The 19417-nt window shown below is 47.7% G+C and overlaps 1 protein-coding gene across 12 annotated transcripts; it reads left to right on the top strand.

The window, feature by feature from the left end:
* The first annotated feature begins 2672 nt into the window (after nt 1–2672).
* Nucleotides 2673–17917, top strand: SQSTM1 (sequestosome 1). Of its 12 annotated transcripts, none has more exons than XM_036748666.1 (8): nt 2673–3005; nt 7011–7106; nt 8525–8766; nt 9459–9612; nt 9791–9874; nt 16237–16469; nt 16766–16955; nt 17230–17917. In XM_036748666.1, the coding sequence occupies exons 1-8, from the start codon at nt 2831–2833 to the stop codon at nt 17385–17387; spliced, it is 1332 nt and encodes a 443-aa protein (XP_036604561.1). In that variant the 5' UTR covers nt 2673–2830; the 3' UTR covers nt 17388–17917. The 12 variants fall into 12 exon arrangements, with proteins under 12 accessions (XP_036604561.1, XP_036604570.1, XP_036604567.1 ...); XM_036748675.1 differs by having other exon boundaries at nt 2678–3005; nt 16237–16421; nt 16766–16841; XM_036748672.1 differs by having other exon boundaries at nt 2678–3005; nt 16766–16841.
* The last annotated feature ends 1500 nt before the right edge of the window (nt 17918–19417 follow it).

Here is a 19417-nt window from a genome sequence, read left to right as displayed (position 1 = left end):
AGAGCTAAACTGAGGAGTTTATACTTGAAGCTAGAGGTAATAGCAAGTCCCTGGGGGTAACTGAGTAGGGGAGTGACATAAGTCTTAATCTTGTCTAAAATGCCCCATTTGATAAACTTCCTGAGCAGAGGACTAGAAAAGGAGAACCTGCAGTAGCTAACAGATAGGGAAGGGAATAAGAATGTATACAGGGCCTACTATGTGCCTGGCACGTGCGAAGTGCTTTACAAATATGATCTATTTGATCCTCATAATAATCCTGGGAACTAGGGCTTGTTATTATTCACATTTTACAGTTGAGGAAGCTGAAGCTGAGGTTAAATCACTTGTGCAAGGTAACACGGTTAGTAAGTGTCAGAGACCAGAGTTGCCTCAGGAATTCCTGACTACAGGCCCTGAGCTCTATGCACTTCACCCCGTACCTGAGAAAATCCTACCCAAGAGAACTCCCAGTGACAAAGAATCATAGAAATGAGCCCACAACCCAATCGTCCTCAGGACTGGATCCAAACAAGCCTGGTCTCACTGACAATGCTCATCAAACCCTTTTTCTCTCTTGGTCCAGTGAAACTCACCAGATTTCAGGCAATAAGATGTTTTGTTCCCTAAAACCAGATGCTTATGTCACTCCTGAATGAAAGGGCAGAGGCCCCAAGCCTATGGACCAACCAAAAGGCATTTGTTAAGGGCTTATTATTGGCCTGAGGCTGTGTTATACATTAGGAATACAAAGACAAAAAGGAAATAATCCCTGCCCTCAAGGAGCAGCTTACAGTGGAGGTGGGGGAGGGGCAGTATGTACATACAAAAATATAAACAAAATAAATATGATGTAAGTTTTGAGAGGAGGGCACAAGAAACTGGGGGAGATGGAAGAGGTTTCATGTAGACTGTATCTTGAGTCAAGTTTTGAAAGAGATGGAGAACTTCGGAGGGCAGCAAGGTGGCACAGAGATAAAGAGCCAGCCTGGAATCAGGATGACCTGAGTTCAAATCTAACTTCAGACACTAGCTGTGTGACCCTGGGCAAGTCACTTAACCCTGTTTGTCTCAGTTTCCTCATTTATAAAAAGAGGTGGAGAAGGAAATAACAAACTAGTCCAGTATCTTTGTCAAGAAAACCTCAAAGGGGATAACAAAGAGTCAGAAAAACAACGATAAGAAAGAATTGAAGAGCTCAGTCCTTATCCTGGGCCTCCTTCTGGATAAAGACGTAAAGAGCCCAGTACCACAAGCCTCAGGGGACAATGGCATGACTTGGTGGCTAGACCCTGGGGGATGGATGACTAGGGGAAGAGTAATTCAATCAATAAACATTTTTTAAAGTATCTACTATGTGGGAGGCACTAATTTATATTGTATTGAATAGTTATTATAATATATAATTTGTATTTTGTTTGCATTATAGTTTAATTTCTACGTAGACAGCAAGTGGCTCTTGGAGTCGGAGGAAGATCAGAATTCCCAAATTTAACAAAGAGGGACAAATCAAGAATCGCCAGCCCCATTTACCTAACTTGCCCCAGAGCTCTGGCCCTCAGAAAAGGCCACTGGGCCAATTTCTCCCTCTTGGCTGCCCGCCAGTCAGGGCTAGCAAGGAGAGCTCGGGATGCCCTCTGCTCTGACAGCGCCTTAGCAGGCAGCTGGGCCACTTTGGGGACTAGGGGGAGTAGGGAGTGAGAAGCATGCGAGGAGCTCACAAGCCCCAAAGGGAGTCTGGTCCAGCCAGGCACGCTGCTGAGTCATGCTCGGTCAGGTCAAGATCGAGTCTGGGAAAATCCCTCCGTGTCCGGAGCCGTGCAGCACGACTGAAGAGGTCTGTTCACCAAACTCTTCATGCCCTATCCCCCCACCCTCCTGCGTGCTGGGGGATGGTGGGGCAAGGAGACAGACCCTCGTTTCTCCCAGTTCCAGGGCCTCCCTCCCCAGAGCTCGGGGCCTTAAGGGAGAGCCAGGGCTCGGCTATTTCTGGATGTTTAAAGGGCCCTTCCAAATGAGTGTCTCTGCAGGTACAGAGACCTCCCCTCCCGACTGCCCTCTACACCATATACCTACGTTCCCACCCCCACTTTGTGAAACCTCTCCTAGGACCTGAATCACCCCCTTCCTTCCCAGGACACTCATCTTCTCCCTTACACTTCTTCGAAACCCTGCCATCCCGATAGGCACATGTAGCCCTCACCCCTCAAAAAAGCTCGCCTCCTGTGATACCCCACTCCTTTTCAGGGGCAAAATGATCCTCCCTTCTCTGATCCCTCCCATATACTCCTATGAAGCCTCTTGGGATACTTCCCAGGGACAGTGAGACCCCCCCCAATTACATCTCCGTCCACATATGACACTCCTCGGCCCCGCCCCCACTCTAATACCTCCCCAGGGACACAGCGACCCGTTTCTAACTTCTCTTCCCCCAAAAGGTCATTTTGCCCACCTCTGGTACTATTTACAGGGGGATAGAAAAGGGCAGCTCCCCCCAGGCTTCCCCCCCAATGTTTATCTTTGCAGTGGATGCAGGATCCACTTCCGAGGGTGTGCGTGCACTGTGTACAGGGGTGTGTGGGAGGAGGGGGTGGGGGAGGGGGAAGGACGCCCACGAGGAGGGAGGGCGGGCCCGGGGCACGGGCGTGGGCGGGAGTGGGGGAGGTAATCCGCTGCTCCCGGCTCCGCCCCAGCTCGGGCGGAGACTCCGGGCGTCGTGTATAAGGTCTGAGCGGGGCCGCCCCACGCCAGACGCGTTCTTCCAACGCCCGTGGACTCGCTGCTGCCGTCGCTGTCGGGGTGTTCGGGTCCCAGATCGAGTGTGTCGTACAGCCCGCGGCCGGCGTTAACGATGGAGCCCCTCACCGTGAAAGCCTACCTGATGGGCAAGGAGGACGCGGCCCGGGAGATCCGCCGCTTCACCATGGAGCCGCTCGACGGCCCGGGCCGCTGCGACCAGCTGCTCCGGCGCGTCGCCGAAGTGTTCCCGGCGCTGCGGCCCGCCGGCTTCCAGGCGTACTACCGCGGTGAGGGCGGGGCCCGGGGGGGGGGGGCGAGGGCCGCAGGCCGTGCGGGGAGGCCGGGGGCGCCGCGGGCGGAGCGGGGCGGGGAGGGGAGCGTGCGGGGAGGCTGGGCCGCTGGGCCCGGACTCGGACTCGACTTTGACCGGACCCGACCCTGCGGCTTGTTTACCTGGCGCCGGGCCACTCACAGCCGGCCTTACGTAACCGGACCCCGTGGGCTGTGACGCAGGCGAAACTGCCGAGGCTGGGCCCGGAGCCGAGGCCTCAGTTTACCTAGGCGCTCGTGCTCGCCCGGAGCGGCTTCCGCCCGCTGCGCTCCGGGCTTGGTATCTGTGGCCTGCCTTCCCCTTAAAGCAGCCAGCATTTATTAAGCACCTATGGTGTGCAAGGCCTTGTGGAGATAGCTAGGAAGACTGAATAGTCCTCACGCCCCCAAGCAATTTATTATTTGGGGTAGGACTATGGTGTATATATGCGTGTTTGTATTTTATACATATACATGTGTGTGTGTACATGCAGGAATATAAATAACGTATGTGAATATAAATGTTACATATACGTACACATACCACCAGCCGCGTCGATGTAGTTCTGTATATAACAGCGTGTTACGTATATAAGTTTTTTATATAAATATGTGCACAAATAAGCAAGGATTAAGTGTTTTGAGGAGGAGAATCGGTGGGATCCGGGAAAACCTTCACAGGGGTTGGAGTTTGCATAACTTCGAGGACAGATCTCCTCTCTGGAGACTCGTGGCCCTGTGGCTTCGCGTCCTCGACTGCCCCCAGGCTTAGAAAAGCTCTTACGGTCGGGGGGAGTCAGGAATGAGTTCAAATTCCGCCTCAGAAACTTATTACTAGCTGTGTGACCCTGGGGGAGTCACTTCATCTCTTTGCCTCAGTTTCCTCATCTGTAAAATGGAGATAAGCATAGGGCCAACCTCCCAGGGTGCTTGTGAGGATCAGATGAGATGATAACTGCTCCGTAAATGTTAGCTGTTGTTACTGTGTAGCCTTGGCTTGGGCCGGCAGCCTACCTGCCCTGTGTTGTGACTGCCTCAGCTTAGAGCCGGATCCAGCCCACAATGCGTGCCCGGCCTAGGTGCCTTTTTACTGTTTGGGCTGCTGTGCCCCGCCCCCCACCCCCCCCAATTTTATTCCTTGGCTATTGTGGTCTGCCCAGGGCAGAAGTTTCCAGAGCTTGTGACCATTTTATGACTCACCGGCTCTAAACTAATTTGTAAAATAACGTTAGACGAATCCCTCGAACTAGCTAATCTTTGTATAGCCAAGAGGTAGGATAGGCCAGGCCCCCCCCCTCCAGGGGGATAGACAGGAAGGGCTCGCACTCAGATCATGCCGTGGAGATTGGAAGGAGACTGGTTTAAATGGGTCTGTCTTTAAGCACCTGAACTCCATGTACACTCTGCCCTCAAGGAGCTCGCAGTAATGGGGGAGACTGCATGGTCATGGAGCTGTACAAAGCAAGCTGTGTTCAGAAGAAATAGGAAATAATGCACAGTGGGAAGGCACTAGAATTTGGAGGGGGTGGGGGAGGCTTCCTGTAAGAAGGTGGGATCTTAGTGGGGATTTAAAGGAAGCCAGGGAGCTCAGTCAATACCAGAGGGAGAACTTCCTGGGCATGGGGGACAGCCAGAGAAAACGCTGAGAGTTGAATTTAGTAGAACAGCCAGGAGACCCGTGTCCCTCGATCAGAACGAGTACCTGTGGGGGGGGTAAGGTGTGAGAAGACTGGAAAGGTTGGGAAGGGCTTGAGTGCCAAGCAGAGTGTTTTGTTTCTGATCTAGAAGGCCATAGGGAGCCGCTGGAATTTATTGAGTAGGGGGAGGTTGGGTTGACCAGTGATATGACCTGAACTTAGGAAAATGGAGGACAGATTGGAATGAGGAGAGATGCGAAGCTGGCAGACCCCCCCCCCACCCCCCGCCAACCTCCCCTCCCCCCCCACCCCCCCCCCCCGCCAACCTCCCCTCCCCCCCTCACCCCCCGCCAACCTCCCCTCCCCCCCACCCCCCCGCCAACCTCCCCTCCCCCCCACCCCCCGCCAACCTCCCCTCCCCCCCTCACCCCCCGCCAACCTCCCCTCCCCCCCACCCCCCGCCAACCTCCCCTCCCCCCCACCCCCCGCCAACCTCCCCTCCCCCCCCACCCCCCGCCAACCTCCCCACCCCCCCCCACCCCCCGCCAACCTCCCCTCCCCCCACCCCCCGCCACCCCCCCCCCTCCCCGCTACTGCAGTGAGCGTGAGGTGATGAGGGCCTGCACCTGGTGGGCGTGGGAATCTGGAGAGATGTTGCAAAAAGATGAAACTGACGAGCCTTGGCAACATCTTGGATGTGGGGTGAGAGACGGGGAGGAGTTCTGGGCTGGCTTGTGAACCCGTGAGGGTGTTGCCCCAGCTGTAGGAGCGGCGGGATTTAGGGGGAAACATTGTTTCAGACTTTGGACTCTTACTGAGTTTTAAATGTCTGCTAGACGTCCAGTTCAAGATGTCTGAAAGGCAGGTGGAGATAAGAAAGTGGAGGTCTTAGCATAGAGATGGTCATCAGATCCTCGGGAGCTGGGGGAGGAGAGAATGGAGTCCAGGACAGGACCCTGAGGGACCCCGTGAGGAAAGGCTGGGATCTTGAGGAAGATCCAGGAAAGGAGACAGAAGGAGCAGTCAGAGGGGTAGGAGGAGAACCAGGAGAGGGTGGTGTCCTGAAAACCTAGAAGAGAGGGTCAAGGGAGAGAGTGACCAGGGAGGTCAGGGAGAATGAGGATGGCAAAAAGGCAACTAGTAACTTTGGAGAGAGCAGCTTGGGTGGAATGATGGGGTTGAGGAGAGGAAGTAGATGCGCCGATAGAGAAGTGAGATTATAAAGTGAGGTAGAGAAGGTCTCACTTCTGACTTTTTGTAGGAGGTGAGGGCAGGGAAGGGGGTTTTCCTGGAAAAAATGACTTCAAAGACCCAGAACAAAGACTTTTGTAGTCGTTGATTTCCTCAGGCAGCCAGTGGGCTTGCACCCAGAAGATCTGAGTTCAGATTGGATCCTGAGGTCAACAGGGAGCCGCTGGAGTTTATTGAGTAGGGGGAAGTGGGTTGACTAGCTCTGTGACTCTGGGCGAGTCATTTAACCTGCCTCAGTTTCTTCTTCTGTAAAACGGGAAAATAATAGCACCTACCTCCAAGGGTGGTTTGTGACAATAAAAGGAAGAAAAATTATGCAAAGCCCTACATAAATGCTAGTTGTCATGCTTCCTTCTCCAGAGTAAGCTCTCTCCAGCAGAGTTTCCCCCACTTAGTGGATCCAGTCTGACTCTTGGCACCCCTTTTCAAAGTTCCCACCACTCATTCACTGTTAGCTAGATGCCAACAACATCCCCAGGTCTGCTTTTCTCTTCTGTTTCATTAAAATAATGCCCATGGAGCATATAGTGGAAAAAAACCTGAACTGAAGGGGGCCAGGGGTGTGTCAGAATACATGGGTTTGATTCTTGACTCTTGTCAGGCACTACTCGTCTGACCTTTTTAGTAAGTCAATTTAATTTGGCAGAACATTGGATTCTCCATGGGTAACATGGGGTCAGTGATACTTGTACTGCCCACCTCCTGGAGTTACTGCAAGGCTCAAATGAGATGATGGATGGAAAAACCCATCTATGTAAACAGAAGTTGCCACTGTGATCCTCTTTAGTCCTAGACCCTGTTTAAAGTTAATCCATTTTCAGCCTCTAGGGCAGGAGAGAGGAATTTTTCCAGGCAAAAATTCCAACCACCATGTGTGTTATGTGGGTGGCTGGGATTACTGGGTATGTAGTCTGGACATGGAGGAGAGAGGATGGCCCATGACCTTGGCCTCTGGTTACAGAGAGATAGATGGCTAGTTTCAGGAGGTTAGATAGCTAGCTTGTGTCAGGAGACAATCAGAAAATAGGAAATCCTATGCAAATACTGTTACTGACTTTAACGTTGTCTTTCATTTTTACTTATTTTAACATCTAGATGAAGATGGGGACCTGATCGCCTTCTCCAGTGATGATGAGCTGAGCATGGGGATGCGCTACATTAAAGACAACCTCTTCCGCATTTACATTAAAGGTGGGAATGGGCTTCAGTTAAAGCAGGATTCTCATTTCTGACAGGCATTGACAGTGCAGGCTGGGCTTAGAATGGGAGAGCCCCGGATTGGAAACTTGTTTCTTTGCCCTCAGTTTTCCCGTCTGTAAGATGGGACTAATAATACTTGCAGCACTGACCTCGAAAGGTGCGCCTTCTGCGAAAAGCTCTTTTGAAAGCGCTCTAGAAATGGAAGTAATTTCTTAATTCTTAATCATTATGATTATTACCTGTAAGGGGACCTCTGAGGATAGTGGCCCGGAGGGAGGTGGAATCACAGCAATAAAAATAGAAGCCAGGCTCCAATCCCTTTGAAGGGACTGTGAGTCAGGTGCTATTTGTGATTGCAAAGACAGCTGCCTGCTGCTTTGGGGAATTTGGCCTGCTCTCTTTCTTCCTCGTTCACGCATTTTTAATAGAAAAGGTAGCCAGTTCCTTTTTGGCTCTTCTCTCTATTCTACTTTTGGCTTTGTCGGAACTAAGTGTTCCTGGGACTAACTGGCACAGGTGGATCCCAGAGATACTTTTAAAGGCTGGGATTATATTTGAGGTCTCTCTTGAAAAATTTCCCTTTTTGGCTATCTTTTTTTTTTTTTTAAACCAAAGACAGCTGGTTTGTGACCATCCTGTTAATGAGGTTCCCTCAGGCTTTGAATAAAGCCAGTTGCCAGGCCTTAGTTCACTAAGGCACAAACTACCTCTGGGGCTCCTGGGGCTCTGTTCTCCTGAGGAGTCCTGGGGAGTGGGGGGGGGGTCGGTCTGTTGGGAAAACAATCCTTCTGTCTTCAGTCCTGTAATTAAATTCTAGGGTTAGTCTGAGAGACACAGGGTTGATGAGGTCTGAGTGAGAGCAAGAATAGTGAGCACCTTTAACAGCTTAAATGATTTAAAAAAAATCTTTTATTAATATCTTTTTTTTACTTTCTTGTTTTTTGGGGGGGATCTCCTACCCACAAGAAATCAAAAAAGATAAAAAACAAAAAGCATCACCCAAACCAATTTAGTACTGTTAGCCAGGTCTGATGGTGTATTTAGTATTTTACACCCCTGGTCTCTGCAAAGAGGGGAGGGAACCCCATTTCTCAACTCTCCTGAGCTCAGGCTGTATTAGAAATTACACAGCATTTGGTCGGGTGGGTGGTGGTTGTTTCTGTTTTCTTTCTCTTCATGTGGTCAGCACCAGGCAGACTGTTTTCCTGGTCCTCCGTATTACTTCACTCTGCGTCAGTTGATGTAAGTCTTCCTTTACTTCTCTATTCTCCTTATCTCTTGCTGCATAGGAATGTTGCCTTCTGTTTAAGTAACTTACTTGGCCTGTGCAGCCATCTGCTGCCAAAGCCATGTGGCCAGCATCTTCTCAAGTGGCAAGCTGAAATCATCTTTCTCACTCCCCCTTACAGAAAAGAAGGAATGTAAGCGAGAGCATCGGGACCATCGTCCCCCCTGTGCCCAGGAGATTCCCGTGGACATGGTGCATCCCAACGTCATTTGTGATGGCTGCAATGGGCCAGTGGTGGGTAGTCGCTTCAAGTGTACCATCTGCCCTGACTATGACCTCTGCAGCACCTGCGAGGGCAAAGGTCTTCACAAAGAGCATAACATGATTGTGTTTCAGAATCCCTTCAACCCCCACCTGCCTGAGGTGAGAGGAAAGCATCATGGAAAGAAAGTAAGGCCTTATAATCCATCACCACCTCCCTGCCTCCGCCCCCCCCTCTAAAAGCCATTGCCTGCCGGGTGAAATTGAGCCTGGCCTTCAAGGCCTTTGCCCAGCTTGGTACCAGCCTACCCCTCACATTATCTAATGCTATTTGAATCCTGTATTTTCTTCCCATTTATAGGGAAAAGCAGTTTGTTGTAGTGGAGAGAGGGCTGGAGTTGGGGCCCTACTAGCTTGAGTGGTCTTGGGCAGGTCATAAATAAACATTAAGTATTTACTCTGTGAGCTATTATGATAGGTGCTGGAGATAGACAAAAGTGAAATAGTTCTTGCCCTCAGGGACCTTGCAGTCTATCAAAGGAGATACATATGATGTGGGTGTGTATATAACATGTACATGTGTGTGTATACATTCAATTCAGTGAACATTAGGCACCTATGTACCATACACTGTGCTAAGTGGTGGTGATGCAGATAAGAGAGAGTCCTTGCCATCAAGGAGATTATAGTTTCTCAAGAAAGATATGATATGCATAAATAAGTATATACAAAGTAAACGAAAGGTAATTTGAGTGGGGGGAGGGGTCATTGATCAGAATGTATGTCACTGAGTTGTAGGAGGGCTGGGTGGGTGCTTACCCGTAATCCTCTAATCTGTGTATGATTTCTTCCAGTGGATGTCCCGCCGACGTTGGTTTCAGAAGATGAGACATGGGCCTTTCCCCCCTTTTGGGTGGATGCCAGGCTGGGGATTCCCTCCTCACATGCATCATCATCCTCCACAGGCAGAAGCTTGTGGGACTCCCCCCAATCCAGGAGCGGAACAAGGTTGAATGGCTTTGGGTTCTTGCTTTGCTTTTAGAATTGTCATAACCCTAACCTACCTGGGTTTAGCAGGGGAGGAGGGAGGAAAAGCATTTGGCTTAGTTCATGGTCTTCTGGAAATAGAATTGAATACATTCATTTTTACTCATTGGCTCTCACTCTTTTGTTTTAAATGCTTCAGCTAGTACCAGTACACAGCAGGATCCCAATGTTACCTTCCTGCAGAATGTAGGTGAAAGTGTGGCGGCTGCCCTTAGCCCTCTGGGTATGTGACCTTTATTTTAAATTATTTGGGATATATATCTAGCTAACTTCCAATTAAAGGAGTTGAGGCAGCTTGTAAATATAACATGAGGCTGCTGATTGACCTAAAGCCAAATAAAAAGAGCTCCACAGGTGCCTGTGGAGGTGGGTACTGGATTCAGCTCTTTAATCTCCTGGCTAATGTGAAAATGTTTGATTTACTCGCCTCTCATGAAAGCAGGCAGATTCATCTTGAGATGTCTTTTCCTAGAATAACAGAGTGTTGGTTAACCATGGGCAATAACTAGTTTTGTAGAAGACAAGGAGTCTTCTATCAGCTGTCAAAAGTCAAGGACATAACTTTAAACCCTTGCTCAGAAGTTATGGCGTTTCTGTTGGCAGCTGAAATGTTTGTTGCCTACTGATTTGAACCAGGGCATAGTGTATATAATTTGCCTGATGAATGAGATCATAGATTTAGAGAAGGATGGGACTTTACAGGCCATCTAGTCCAGCCCTTCATTTGACACCAGAAACTAGCACTGCACCACCTAGCTGCCCCATACCATTTTATTTTTTTCCCCAACCGTATATGAAAGCCATTTTTAATACTCTTTTTTTAAAAAGAAAAAGAAAATTGAAGGTTTTGAGTTCCAAACTGTATCCCTCTTTTTTCCCTCCCTTCTTCCAGGACAGTAAGCAGTAGGTTATAATATACATCATGTAAAACATTTCCATATTAGGTCATTTTGTGAAAGAAAACTCGAACAAAAAATGAAAAGGAGTATGCTTTGGTCTATGTTCAGACACCATCAGCTCATTTTTCATCATGAGTCCTTTGGGATCCTTAGTCTTAGGCCATGGTATTGCTGAGAATAAGGCACTCATAGCTGGTCATCATACAGTATTGTTGATACTGGGTACAGTGTTCTCCTGGTTCTGCTCACTTCACATCGGTTCATATTAAGTCTGTTTTTCTGAAGCCCGCCTGTTGATCGTTTATTACTAGCGCAGTAGTATTTCATTATATTTATGTACCCCAACTTGTTCAGTCACTCCCCCTGTCGACAAGCCTCTCTTTAATTTCCAATTCTTGGCCACCACAAAAAGAGCTGCTATAAGTATTTTTGTACACGTGGGTCCTTTTTCCTATACCCTCTTTGGGGTATAAACCGAGTAGTGGTGTTGCTGGATCAAAGGGGTATGCAGTTTTACAGCTTTTTGGGCATAGTTCCACAAGTGCTGTCCACAATGGTTAGATCAGGTCACAACTCCACCCACCGTCTATGGGTGTCCCAATTTTCCAACATGTGTAGTTTTCCATTACTCATGAGTTTAGAATTTTCTTGGGCTGGAGAACACCGTGGTCACTCTCCTTTGAGTTCAGCATGGCGGTACCTTCTTTAAAGTTGGGCGGTTTGTGAGTCTTGTACTAAATTCCTGCACAACCATTGGATTAGAGCTGGAGTGGACCTTAGGCTTTCTAATTACCGTAATTAAGTTCACTGATCCTCACGGAGGGTAGGTAACTTGCCCCAGGTTGCATAGCTGTTGAGTATCAGAGGAGTTTGGACGTAGGGCCTCTGATTCCAGAGCCATTGGTGGGCTTTTGTTTTTTTCATCATACCACTGAAGGACAAAGGAGTCAGCTGGGGACTTGGCCCCTGAAGTTAACCACCTAATTCCATGCCTCCAGCTATAGCTTGTGATCATGAGAGACAGTGAACATACTAGAAAGAACATTAGATGAGAATTGAAGACCGTCGTGATGGGTTTGTGACCTTGGGAGAAGGCTGAAGGGTCATATTTTTATGGCAGGAGCTGAGAGGTTTTCTTGGATTCAACCATCTCATTTGACAAATGAAGATTTTGAAATGGCCTGGAGAGAAAAGATTCTCCCCTGACCTTGTCTCACCGTTTTAAATGTTAGAGCCTTAAAATGAACTCAGTTCTCCTTTTCATGCCTTTGTATCATGGTACAGTGCCTAGCATATAATAGGTGCTTAATAAGTGTTGGTTGATTTGATATGTCTCTTGGGTATGAATTTGACATGGTGGATTAGACGTCCTTCAAAGTGTCTTCCAGATCCAGATCGTGGTCTGACAAATTCTCTGCAATCTTATGTAACTACCACAGGCAGGCAGTGGTTCTAAACCTGAGGCTTGTGAACTTCTGTTTTTAAAAATTTCATAATAACTATTTTAACATAATATTTTCCGTTGTAAACCTGTGCATTTAAAAACATTCTGAGAAGCGGTTCGTATGCTTCACCAGACTACCAGAGGGGTCCAGGACACACAAAATGTTTGAGAATCGCCAGCCTGGGAGCAATACCAAGATTTCAACTCCTTCATTTCTAGGCCAAGTTCTTGATGAGCTGCTACTGGGGAAATAGCATATCAGCCATTCACAGGGGCCAGAGCCATTTCAGTTCATTTCTAGGCCAAGTTACTGGATGAGCTGTTGCTGAGGAAGTCACTGCGTGTCAGCCATTTGCAGAGACCAGATCCTCCTCTCTCTGGTTCTAAGGCACCAGGGTGAGCCAGTTCAGGCAATTCTTTTAGCTTGACCCTTTGGCCCTTGATTTCCCTTGGGAGAATTTAATCAGACACTGCTGCAGAGGGGGGAGCGTTGGTGCCTAGCCCTCAGTGCCAAGTACATTCACTTTGAAAGGCATCGAGCCTCCTGGTGATGGCCACCTCTTCTTCCTTAGCAGGACATAGAGAGGAATTTGGGGACCCTTCATAGAAGGTTAAAGTCCAGTAGGGTGGGCCCATCGTTTTGAGACAGACTTTGAACTCTAGTCAAGCCTCAGCTGTCAGAAAAGGTTTTAGGCCCTCTGAGGTCCCGCCTCTTCTACGTACTGGGCAAAGCACTTCTCTTGGTATTGCAGACAATTCTGAGACTAAGGATGCCTTGCTAGAGGGAGTGTGCTCACCCTAGTTCCCTGTGCTAATGAAATCACAAGTCTGCACTTTGTCCTGCTTGGTAACTCTCAGGCTTTCTTGGGGAATGAAATGAATTGAATGGGGAAAAAAAAGCATTTTTAAGCACTTATTGTGTGCCCCAAGCACTGAGGATACCAATGGAAAAATAAGATAGTCCCTGCTCACAAGGCGCTCACGTTTAAATGGAGGTGGCAACATGGAAGGTTTTAACTTCAAACAGATGGATAGGGAGCCACTGGTGGTAATACTAATTGCCTTTTGGGGGGCAATTGGGGTTAAGTGACTTGCCCAAGGTCACACATCTAGTAAGTGTCAGATTTGAACTCGGGGTCCTCCTGATTCCAGGGCTGGTGCTCTATCCACTACGCCACCTACCTGCCCCAGTGCTGCTGCTTTAATGTCATTTCCACCGATAAAATCATCAGTTCCTGACGTTGCACCATTTGGCAGTGCCAGGGACTTTGGTGGCAAGAAATTCCTTTTCTGGGTCTTCAGTAGTGCTGTGGCTACAGCCCCTCATGAGAGAAGGCGGCTCTCCTGATAAGAGGGAGAGGGCATCAGTTTATTCCAGAGGCTGGGTGGGCTGCTGTGATGAGAAGGATTCTAGTAATAGTGAAAAGATCTTGGGCTTCCCTCCAAAGAGCCTTCCTCAGAAGCCCAGGTTATTTTTATGAATTTATGTACAGTGGTGAGGGCTGCTTGGGTCTTTGTAGTCAGTGATAGAGATTTGATTGAGAAATTGAGCCAGTGTTGGAAAGTTACCAGGTTGGAAAAAGCAGTGTGCTACAGTGGGTGTAAAGTGCTGGATCTGGATTCTAATCCTCCTTCAGTCACTTAATAGGAAAGTCATTTAACAAGGTAGGAAGGAAAGAAACAAGTATTATGTTACTTCCTTTGATCCTCAAAACAATCCCATGAGGTAGGGGCTCTTTTTATGTTATTTAACCTGTGTGGACCTTAGATTGCTCATCTGTAAAAATAGAGGTATTGCCAAGGCAGGGTTGCCTGGAATGAATTCACACACTCAAGCATTCTCTTAGTCAAGTGGCAAAAAGTTTATTGTAATGCTTTAGTAAAAGCAGGCAAGGTCCTTAAGGGAACCTGGGAGAGACTGAGAATGGTGCTGGGGTGTATATATGGAAAAGGGGCATGGGAAAGGAATGCCAAGGATGCTAAGGGTCCAGATGTCTTTGGGAACTATGGATGGGAAAGTGTAGGGAGTGTACCAGACATTGAGGGGGAGATGTCAGAGGCGAGGATCTTGGGCATCTGGTGGGAGGGAGAGTCTTTGGGCCAGGCACCCTGTCTGCTCTGATAAGAGAATGTCTTCTGCAACAAGAGAAAATTTTCTCACAGGATAGGGGCCTACTGAGAAATTGGGAGGTAAGCTCTAAATCTTTGATTCTGCAACCTTTTAATGTCAGAATTCATGAGTGAATAGGGACCTTTAGAAGTAGTTCTTAGGCCTACATAGAAAATCTCAGCTCCTCAGTCTCCCAGGGGAAGATTCAGGTGAAGCCTGCTCACAAAAAAAATTGATAATCCCAGCCTTGGTCACCTCGATTAAGTAGGCCTTTTAAGAGGAGTGAGTCCTGAGCCCTCACATCTAGAATGTAGGATTTATTTGGAGTGCTACAGAGTTTTTTGGTTTATTCTCCGGGTGGTTCTTAAACCAAACCGGATTTCCTTTTCCCTAGGTAAGAATGTCTTAATCAGCCTTTCAGTTTATTAAGGATTAAGGTAGGAACTTGATAATAAGGGAATCTTGGGCATTGTGTTCCAGAAAAGAGAGATAGTTGTCAGCCCTCTGGTGATAACCAGAGCAAACAGCAGACTCCTGCCCCTTGGCCTCTGAGGTCCCTTACAGCTCATAAGCTCCCTGACAGAAGGGAACGCTTGGCTTTGGTCTCTACATTACCAGCACTTAACATATGGTTGTTCAGTGTTTCAGTTGTGTTCTGACTCCGTGACCCCATTTAGGGTTTACTTGACAAAGATAATGTAGTGGTTTGCCATTTCCTTCTCCAGCTCATTTTACAGGCGAGGAAACTGAGGCAAACAGAATTGAGTGACTTGCCCAGAGTCATGCAGCTAGTAAGTGCCTGAGGCCAGATTTGAATTCAGAAAGATGAGTCTTCCTGATTGCAGGCCTGGTGCTCTGAGCACTGTGGGTCCTAGCACATAGTAGGGATGGCACATAGTTAGAGATAGGGATTAGACCTATGATATCACTAATATAGGGAACTCCTAGATGGAGAAAGCACATAATTGGAACCTAATAAATGCCTGATGGATGTGTGTTTCAATGAAACCATGTAAGCCCTTTTGCACCTCTAGCAAGAGGAATGAGATGCTTCCTGGTTGCCTCTGGGGGCCACTTCTCAAGGCCTCTATGGAAGCTGTCACCAGGCATTATTACATTAACAGTGGAGCTTTGTTTCACAGCTTTGAGGTGGAGAAGGGAGAGAGCAAGCTTGGGAGAGGCTGGAAGTAGAGCTGAGGACCAGGTCCCAGCAGATTTCTCATTCATTCCTTTAGTGGTTTTAACTCATTTAACCAATCTTGTGGAGATTTTCATTTGAAGGTGAATGGGTAGTTAGCTTTTTGTATGAGTGCATAGAGCCTATATGTGGGCTGCATAGATCAGAAGGAGGAGTTTGAACTTTTGTTAAAGCCTACAGCAGGATTTTATTTTGCCTTGTCCTGGAGAGGTGTTTAAAAATCACCTGGTTTGTTTTTCTTTCCTCCCTTAAACGAATGCAAAGTAGCAAGTTACTGGTTTGCATTGGTGGTGCTCTGAATAATGCCCAGTGTGTCTTCTCTTACCAGTTTGAATAATGTCTTGTGGTATGCTATCTCCCCAACCCCAACATTGAACCCTCCTTTGTAATAAGAAAATAGTTTAACCAGAGGATGACAAGGCTGTGCTATTTGCAATATTCCTCACCCTTACTCTTCCACCTGAGTGGAGGGATGTGTATTTTCCTTTCTTTTAGTCCCAAGATTGTGAGGAAAAATCAGCCTTTGATTTTTCCTGATTGAGGGAAAAGAGACTGTTAGAATTTTTTTCCTCAGGCTTACTCCAGTTTTCGTTGAGTCACTTGAATTTGTGTCTGACTCTTCCGTGGCTCTATTGGGGGTTTTCTTTGCAAAGACATTGGAATGGCTTGCCATCGCCTTCTCCAGCTCATTTTGCAGAGGAGGAAACTGAGGCAAAGTGACTTGCCCAGGGTCACACAGCCAGTAAGTGTCTGGGGTCTATTCACTGTGTCACTAGCTGCCCCCTACCCAATATCAGGTGCTTAACAAATGCTAATAAGTCAGTTAACAACAATCATAAACTCTTTGCCTCTAGAATATCCTCGACTAGTTTCCATTGGCATTCAGCTCCTTTGTGATGCCTGTGGTTGCTGTAACGCACTCCTGGTCTTTCAGGTATTGATGTTGACATCGATGTAGAGCACGGTGGAAAGAGAAGCAAGGTGACTCCACCCTTCTCCCAGTCCAACAGTGAGGACAAGGGCAGTCCTCAGCCAGGCACCTCCTCATCCAGCCAGAGCCAAACAGACCCCCAGAGCGCCGAGATGGAAATGGCGGCCCTCTCTGAGCAGATGGAGAAGGTGATTGTAGAGTCTTCCATGCAAGTGGATGAGAGCCCAACAGCCCAAGTAAGCTGAGACCACCCTGAGCTTGCTTTTATCCTCCTAATTGACATATATTACAAATTTGGGCATTTCTATCCTAGTGAGCATCTTAGGATAATTTGGTCTCTTTGAAAACTTTAATTCTAGCTGAGAAAGTCTTAGAATAAAACTCAGTGAAGGCAAGAATTACTGGCTCTTGAGGGTGGTTCGTCATACATCTCAACCAAAAAGCCATGACAGCTAGCATCTCTGGCCAACTTGCTGTTAGCTGCCCCAGCTTCACACTTTAGTCATGCCTGGTTTCTCTCCTCTCCTCACAGGAACAGGCAGAGACTGGTTCGGGAGGAGATGATGACTGGACTCACTTGTCTTCGAAAGAAGTGGATCCTTCCACAGGTGAACTTCAGTCCCTACAAATGCCAGAAACAGGTGGTTCAAACTCCATGGACCATTCTCAGGAGGGACCCACAGGGCTCAGGGAAGCTGCCTTATACCCACATCTTCCACCAGGCAAGTGGTTTCAGTAACTCGGAGTACTTTGTTTTGGGGTGTCCCATCTCCTCTCCTAAGTGCCTGCCTTAGATAGGTCTGTGTTGTTAACTGTGGATAAGACTCCCCTCTAGAGGGTAGTTTGAAATCTTTAACTGGGAAGTCTAGCCAGACAGCAATACGCGTTAAGATGGAGTAGGTGACCCAGATGTCCTAGGTGCAGGTAGCCAGGGCCGAGTGTGACCAGTCTGTGCACCTGGGCCTGACTCTTCATGACCTTCCTTGTCTTTGGCAGAAGCAGACCCATGTTTGATCGAATCCCTCTCGCAGATGCTGTCCATGGGCTTCTCTGATGAGGGCGGCTGGCTCACCAGACTCCTGCAGACCAAGAACTATGACATCGGGGCCGCTCTCGATGCCATCCAGTATTCCAAGCACCCTCCTCATCCATAAGAGAGTTCCCGCTCTGAGAACTCCCTCACCTCACTTTTCTGTCCCGTAACCGCACTGACCCGTCTCAGTCCCAGCTTCTGTGGAAATTAAGCTCATCTTTGCGAAAGTTCTTAGTTCTGTGTTGTCATGTTGGAAACCATATCAGTTCACTTTTTGCTTAGGCTTGTTAGCACCAGCGCACCTCCCACCATCGTGCCATTGTTTCAAGGGGGGAGGCAGGAAACAAAGGATGACCTAGCTCACCTCAGGCATCCCTTCACCATTTTGTGAAGGAACAATATTGTAAAGAGGAGGGAGGAGGGCATGAAGGCAAAGTAAAGGGCAGGTTTCCCTAGTGCTTTGTTTCCATGTTCCCTTAATCTGGTGCAAGAGAGCTCATGTTCATGTTGGTTGTCTTAAAATTAAGTGGTGTTACTTTGCACCTCTGTAATCGTTTCTGCAACTTGTGAAGAACTAATGTTGCTTTCTTCTGGTGGAAAAAATTGCTGTATCCATTGCCATTCATTCAATAAACATTTATTCAGCCTTTACTGAGTTCTTATCACTGGGGGAGGTAAAAAATTTAGATAATACAATCCCTGCCCTCATAGACGTCCCTATCCCCTTACGACCATGATGCACAAAATCACATGTGGCAGGGTTGGGAGCGGGGGAAGGATGGGGCTGGCAATGGGGGCACAAATATTTGGACACAGCTTTTGTTAGGATTATTTTTCACAAATTGAAAGATTATGTTTGTTTTAGATTCAATTTTTAGTTATGGATGTTTCCACAAGGAATAAAGTGAATAATATTATGACACCATGAATCTTAATGTTAAATTAACTGGGTAGTTCCAAAACTACCCTGCTTGTCTATGTCTCTCCCTGCTAAGAGAACTTAAGGCTCTCTTCAATGACAAACAGTTTTAATTGGGTTTTACAACAACACAGGTTTGTCCCCTTTGGCTTAACCAAGTCTTTGGAACTTCAGAAAGAAGCCTCAGTCTATTTGAGAATAAATCACAGCATGGAATTTTTGTTACTAGTCAAGGCTTTAGTTTGGACAGCTAGGGGAAAAAGCTTTTGACAGAAGAGGTCCCCAAGGTCCTGGGGGGAGGGGAGTATCAGAAAAAGAAGCTGGGGAACACTGGGCTTTCCACCCTGGTTACAGCATCATACAGCCAAATCGCTGAGAGAGGACTCGGGGATGTACAGAGCAGCAGCATCCCAGTCGTAATAGGTAGGGGTATCTGATATTCCGTCATGCAGAGACAAGGGATAGAAGTCTTTGCTTCTTGAAAGGTAGCTGCTATTATGTGGTGTATGTAAGGAGGACCAACACCTCTGAGAGCTTGCCACCTTTGGTGTCTGCTTGATTAACCCAGGTCCCCTGTGGTTCCAAGAAGCTGTGGCATGCACAGCATCCACACCCGGGTAAAACTCTGCAAATGGCTTGAGGGTAACCAATAGGCCTCAAACCCTTTGGTTGTATCTGCCCCAAGCATGTAAAGACTTCCCCTGGTGGAGGGCGCATGAGAACAATTCCAGAGGCCGTGAAGGCCACAGAAACAAGCATTGTGGAGCTCAGCTTGGTCAGACATCCAAATGCCCAAAAGTCATCCACTGCATCCCAGGCCATGGCCTGACTTTTGTCTTGCCATTGGAATTAAATGACTCTGAACGAGAGTGAGGCTGATAACGGTGCAACTCTGCCTCACTTAAATCCTATTCATGTGCAAATCAATACATCATCCCTCAGTTCATTGGTCCTTAAAAAAGGCTGAACGAGAGTCAGCATATACATAATGTGCTTGTATTTAAAAATTCAGGTCAATTTAGGAAAAATACAGACAGGTTTGCCACTATGCTAGCCATAGGAGAGGCAAAAAAACTAACCAGTTTGCTTATTAGCCTCAAGAATCTTGGATGCCATTAGTAAGCACCCACCTATATCCATGCTTTAAATTCACTAGACAGGCACCTATTATGGTGTATGTGTTCATCCTTCATTCTTGGAGAGGACCAATGACATCAGGTGGGTGATGTTTG

This window comes from Trichosurus vulpecula, chromosome 3 (genome assembly GCF_011100635.1).
Source record: "Trichosurus vulpecula isolate mTriVul1 chromosome 3, mTriVul1.pri, whole genome shotgun sequence".
Lineage (NCBI taxonomy): Eukaryota > Metazoa > Chordata > Mammalia > Diprotodontia > Phalangeridae > Trichosurus > Trichosurus vulpecula.
Note: the sequence above shows the minus strand (reverse complement) of the source record. Positions and strands in the feature narration are given on the sequence as shown.

What these genes read in the sequence shown, in the direction of transcription:
- SQSTM1 (XM_036748665.1), top strand. Translation starts at nt 2,831, where the DNA reads ATGGAGCCCCTCACCGTGAAAGCCTACCTGATGGGCAAGGAGGACGCG. An exon ending in GAAAGCATCATGGAAAGAAA is followed by an intron (nt 8,794 to 9,458) that starts GTAAGGCCTTAT and finishes GATTTCTTCCAG; the next exon opens with TGGATGTCCCGCCGACGTTG. An exon ending in GGCTGCCCTTAGCCCTCTGG is followed by an intron (nt 9,875 to 16,236) that starts GTATGTGACCTT and finishes CTGGTCTTTCAG; the next exon opens with GTATTGATGTTGACATCGAT.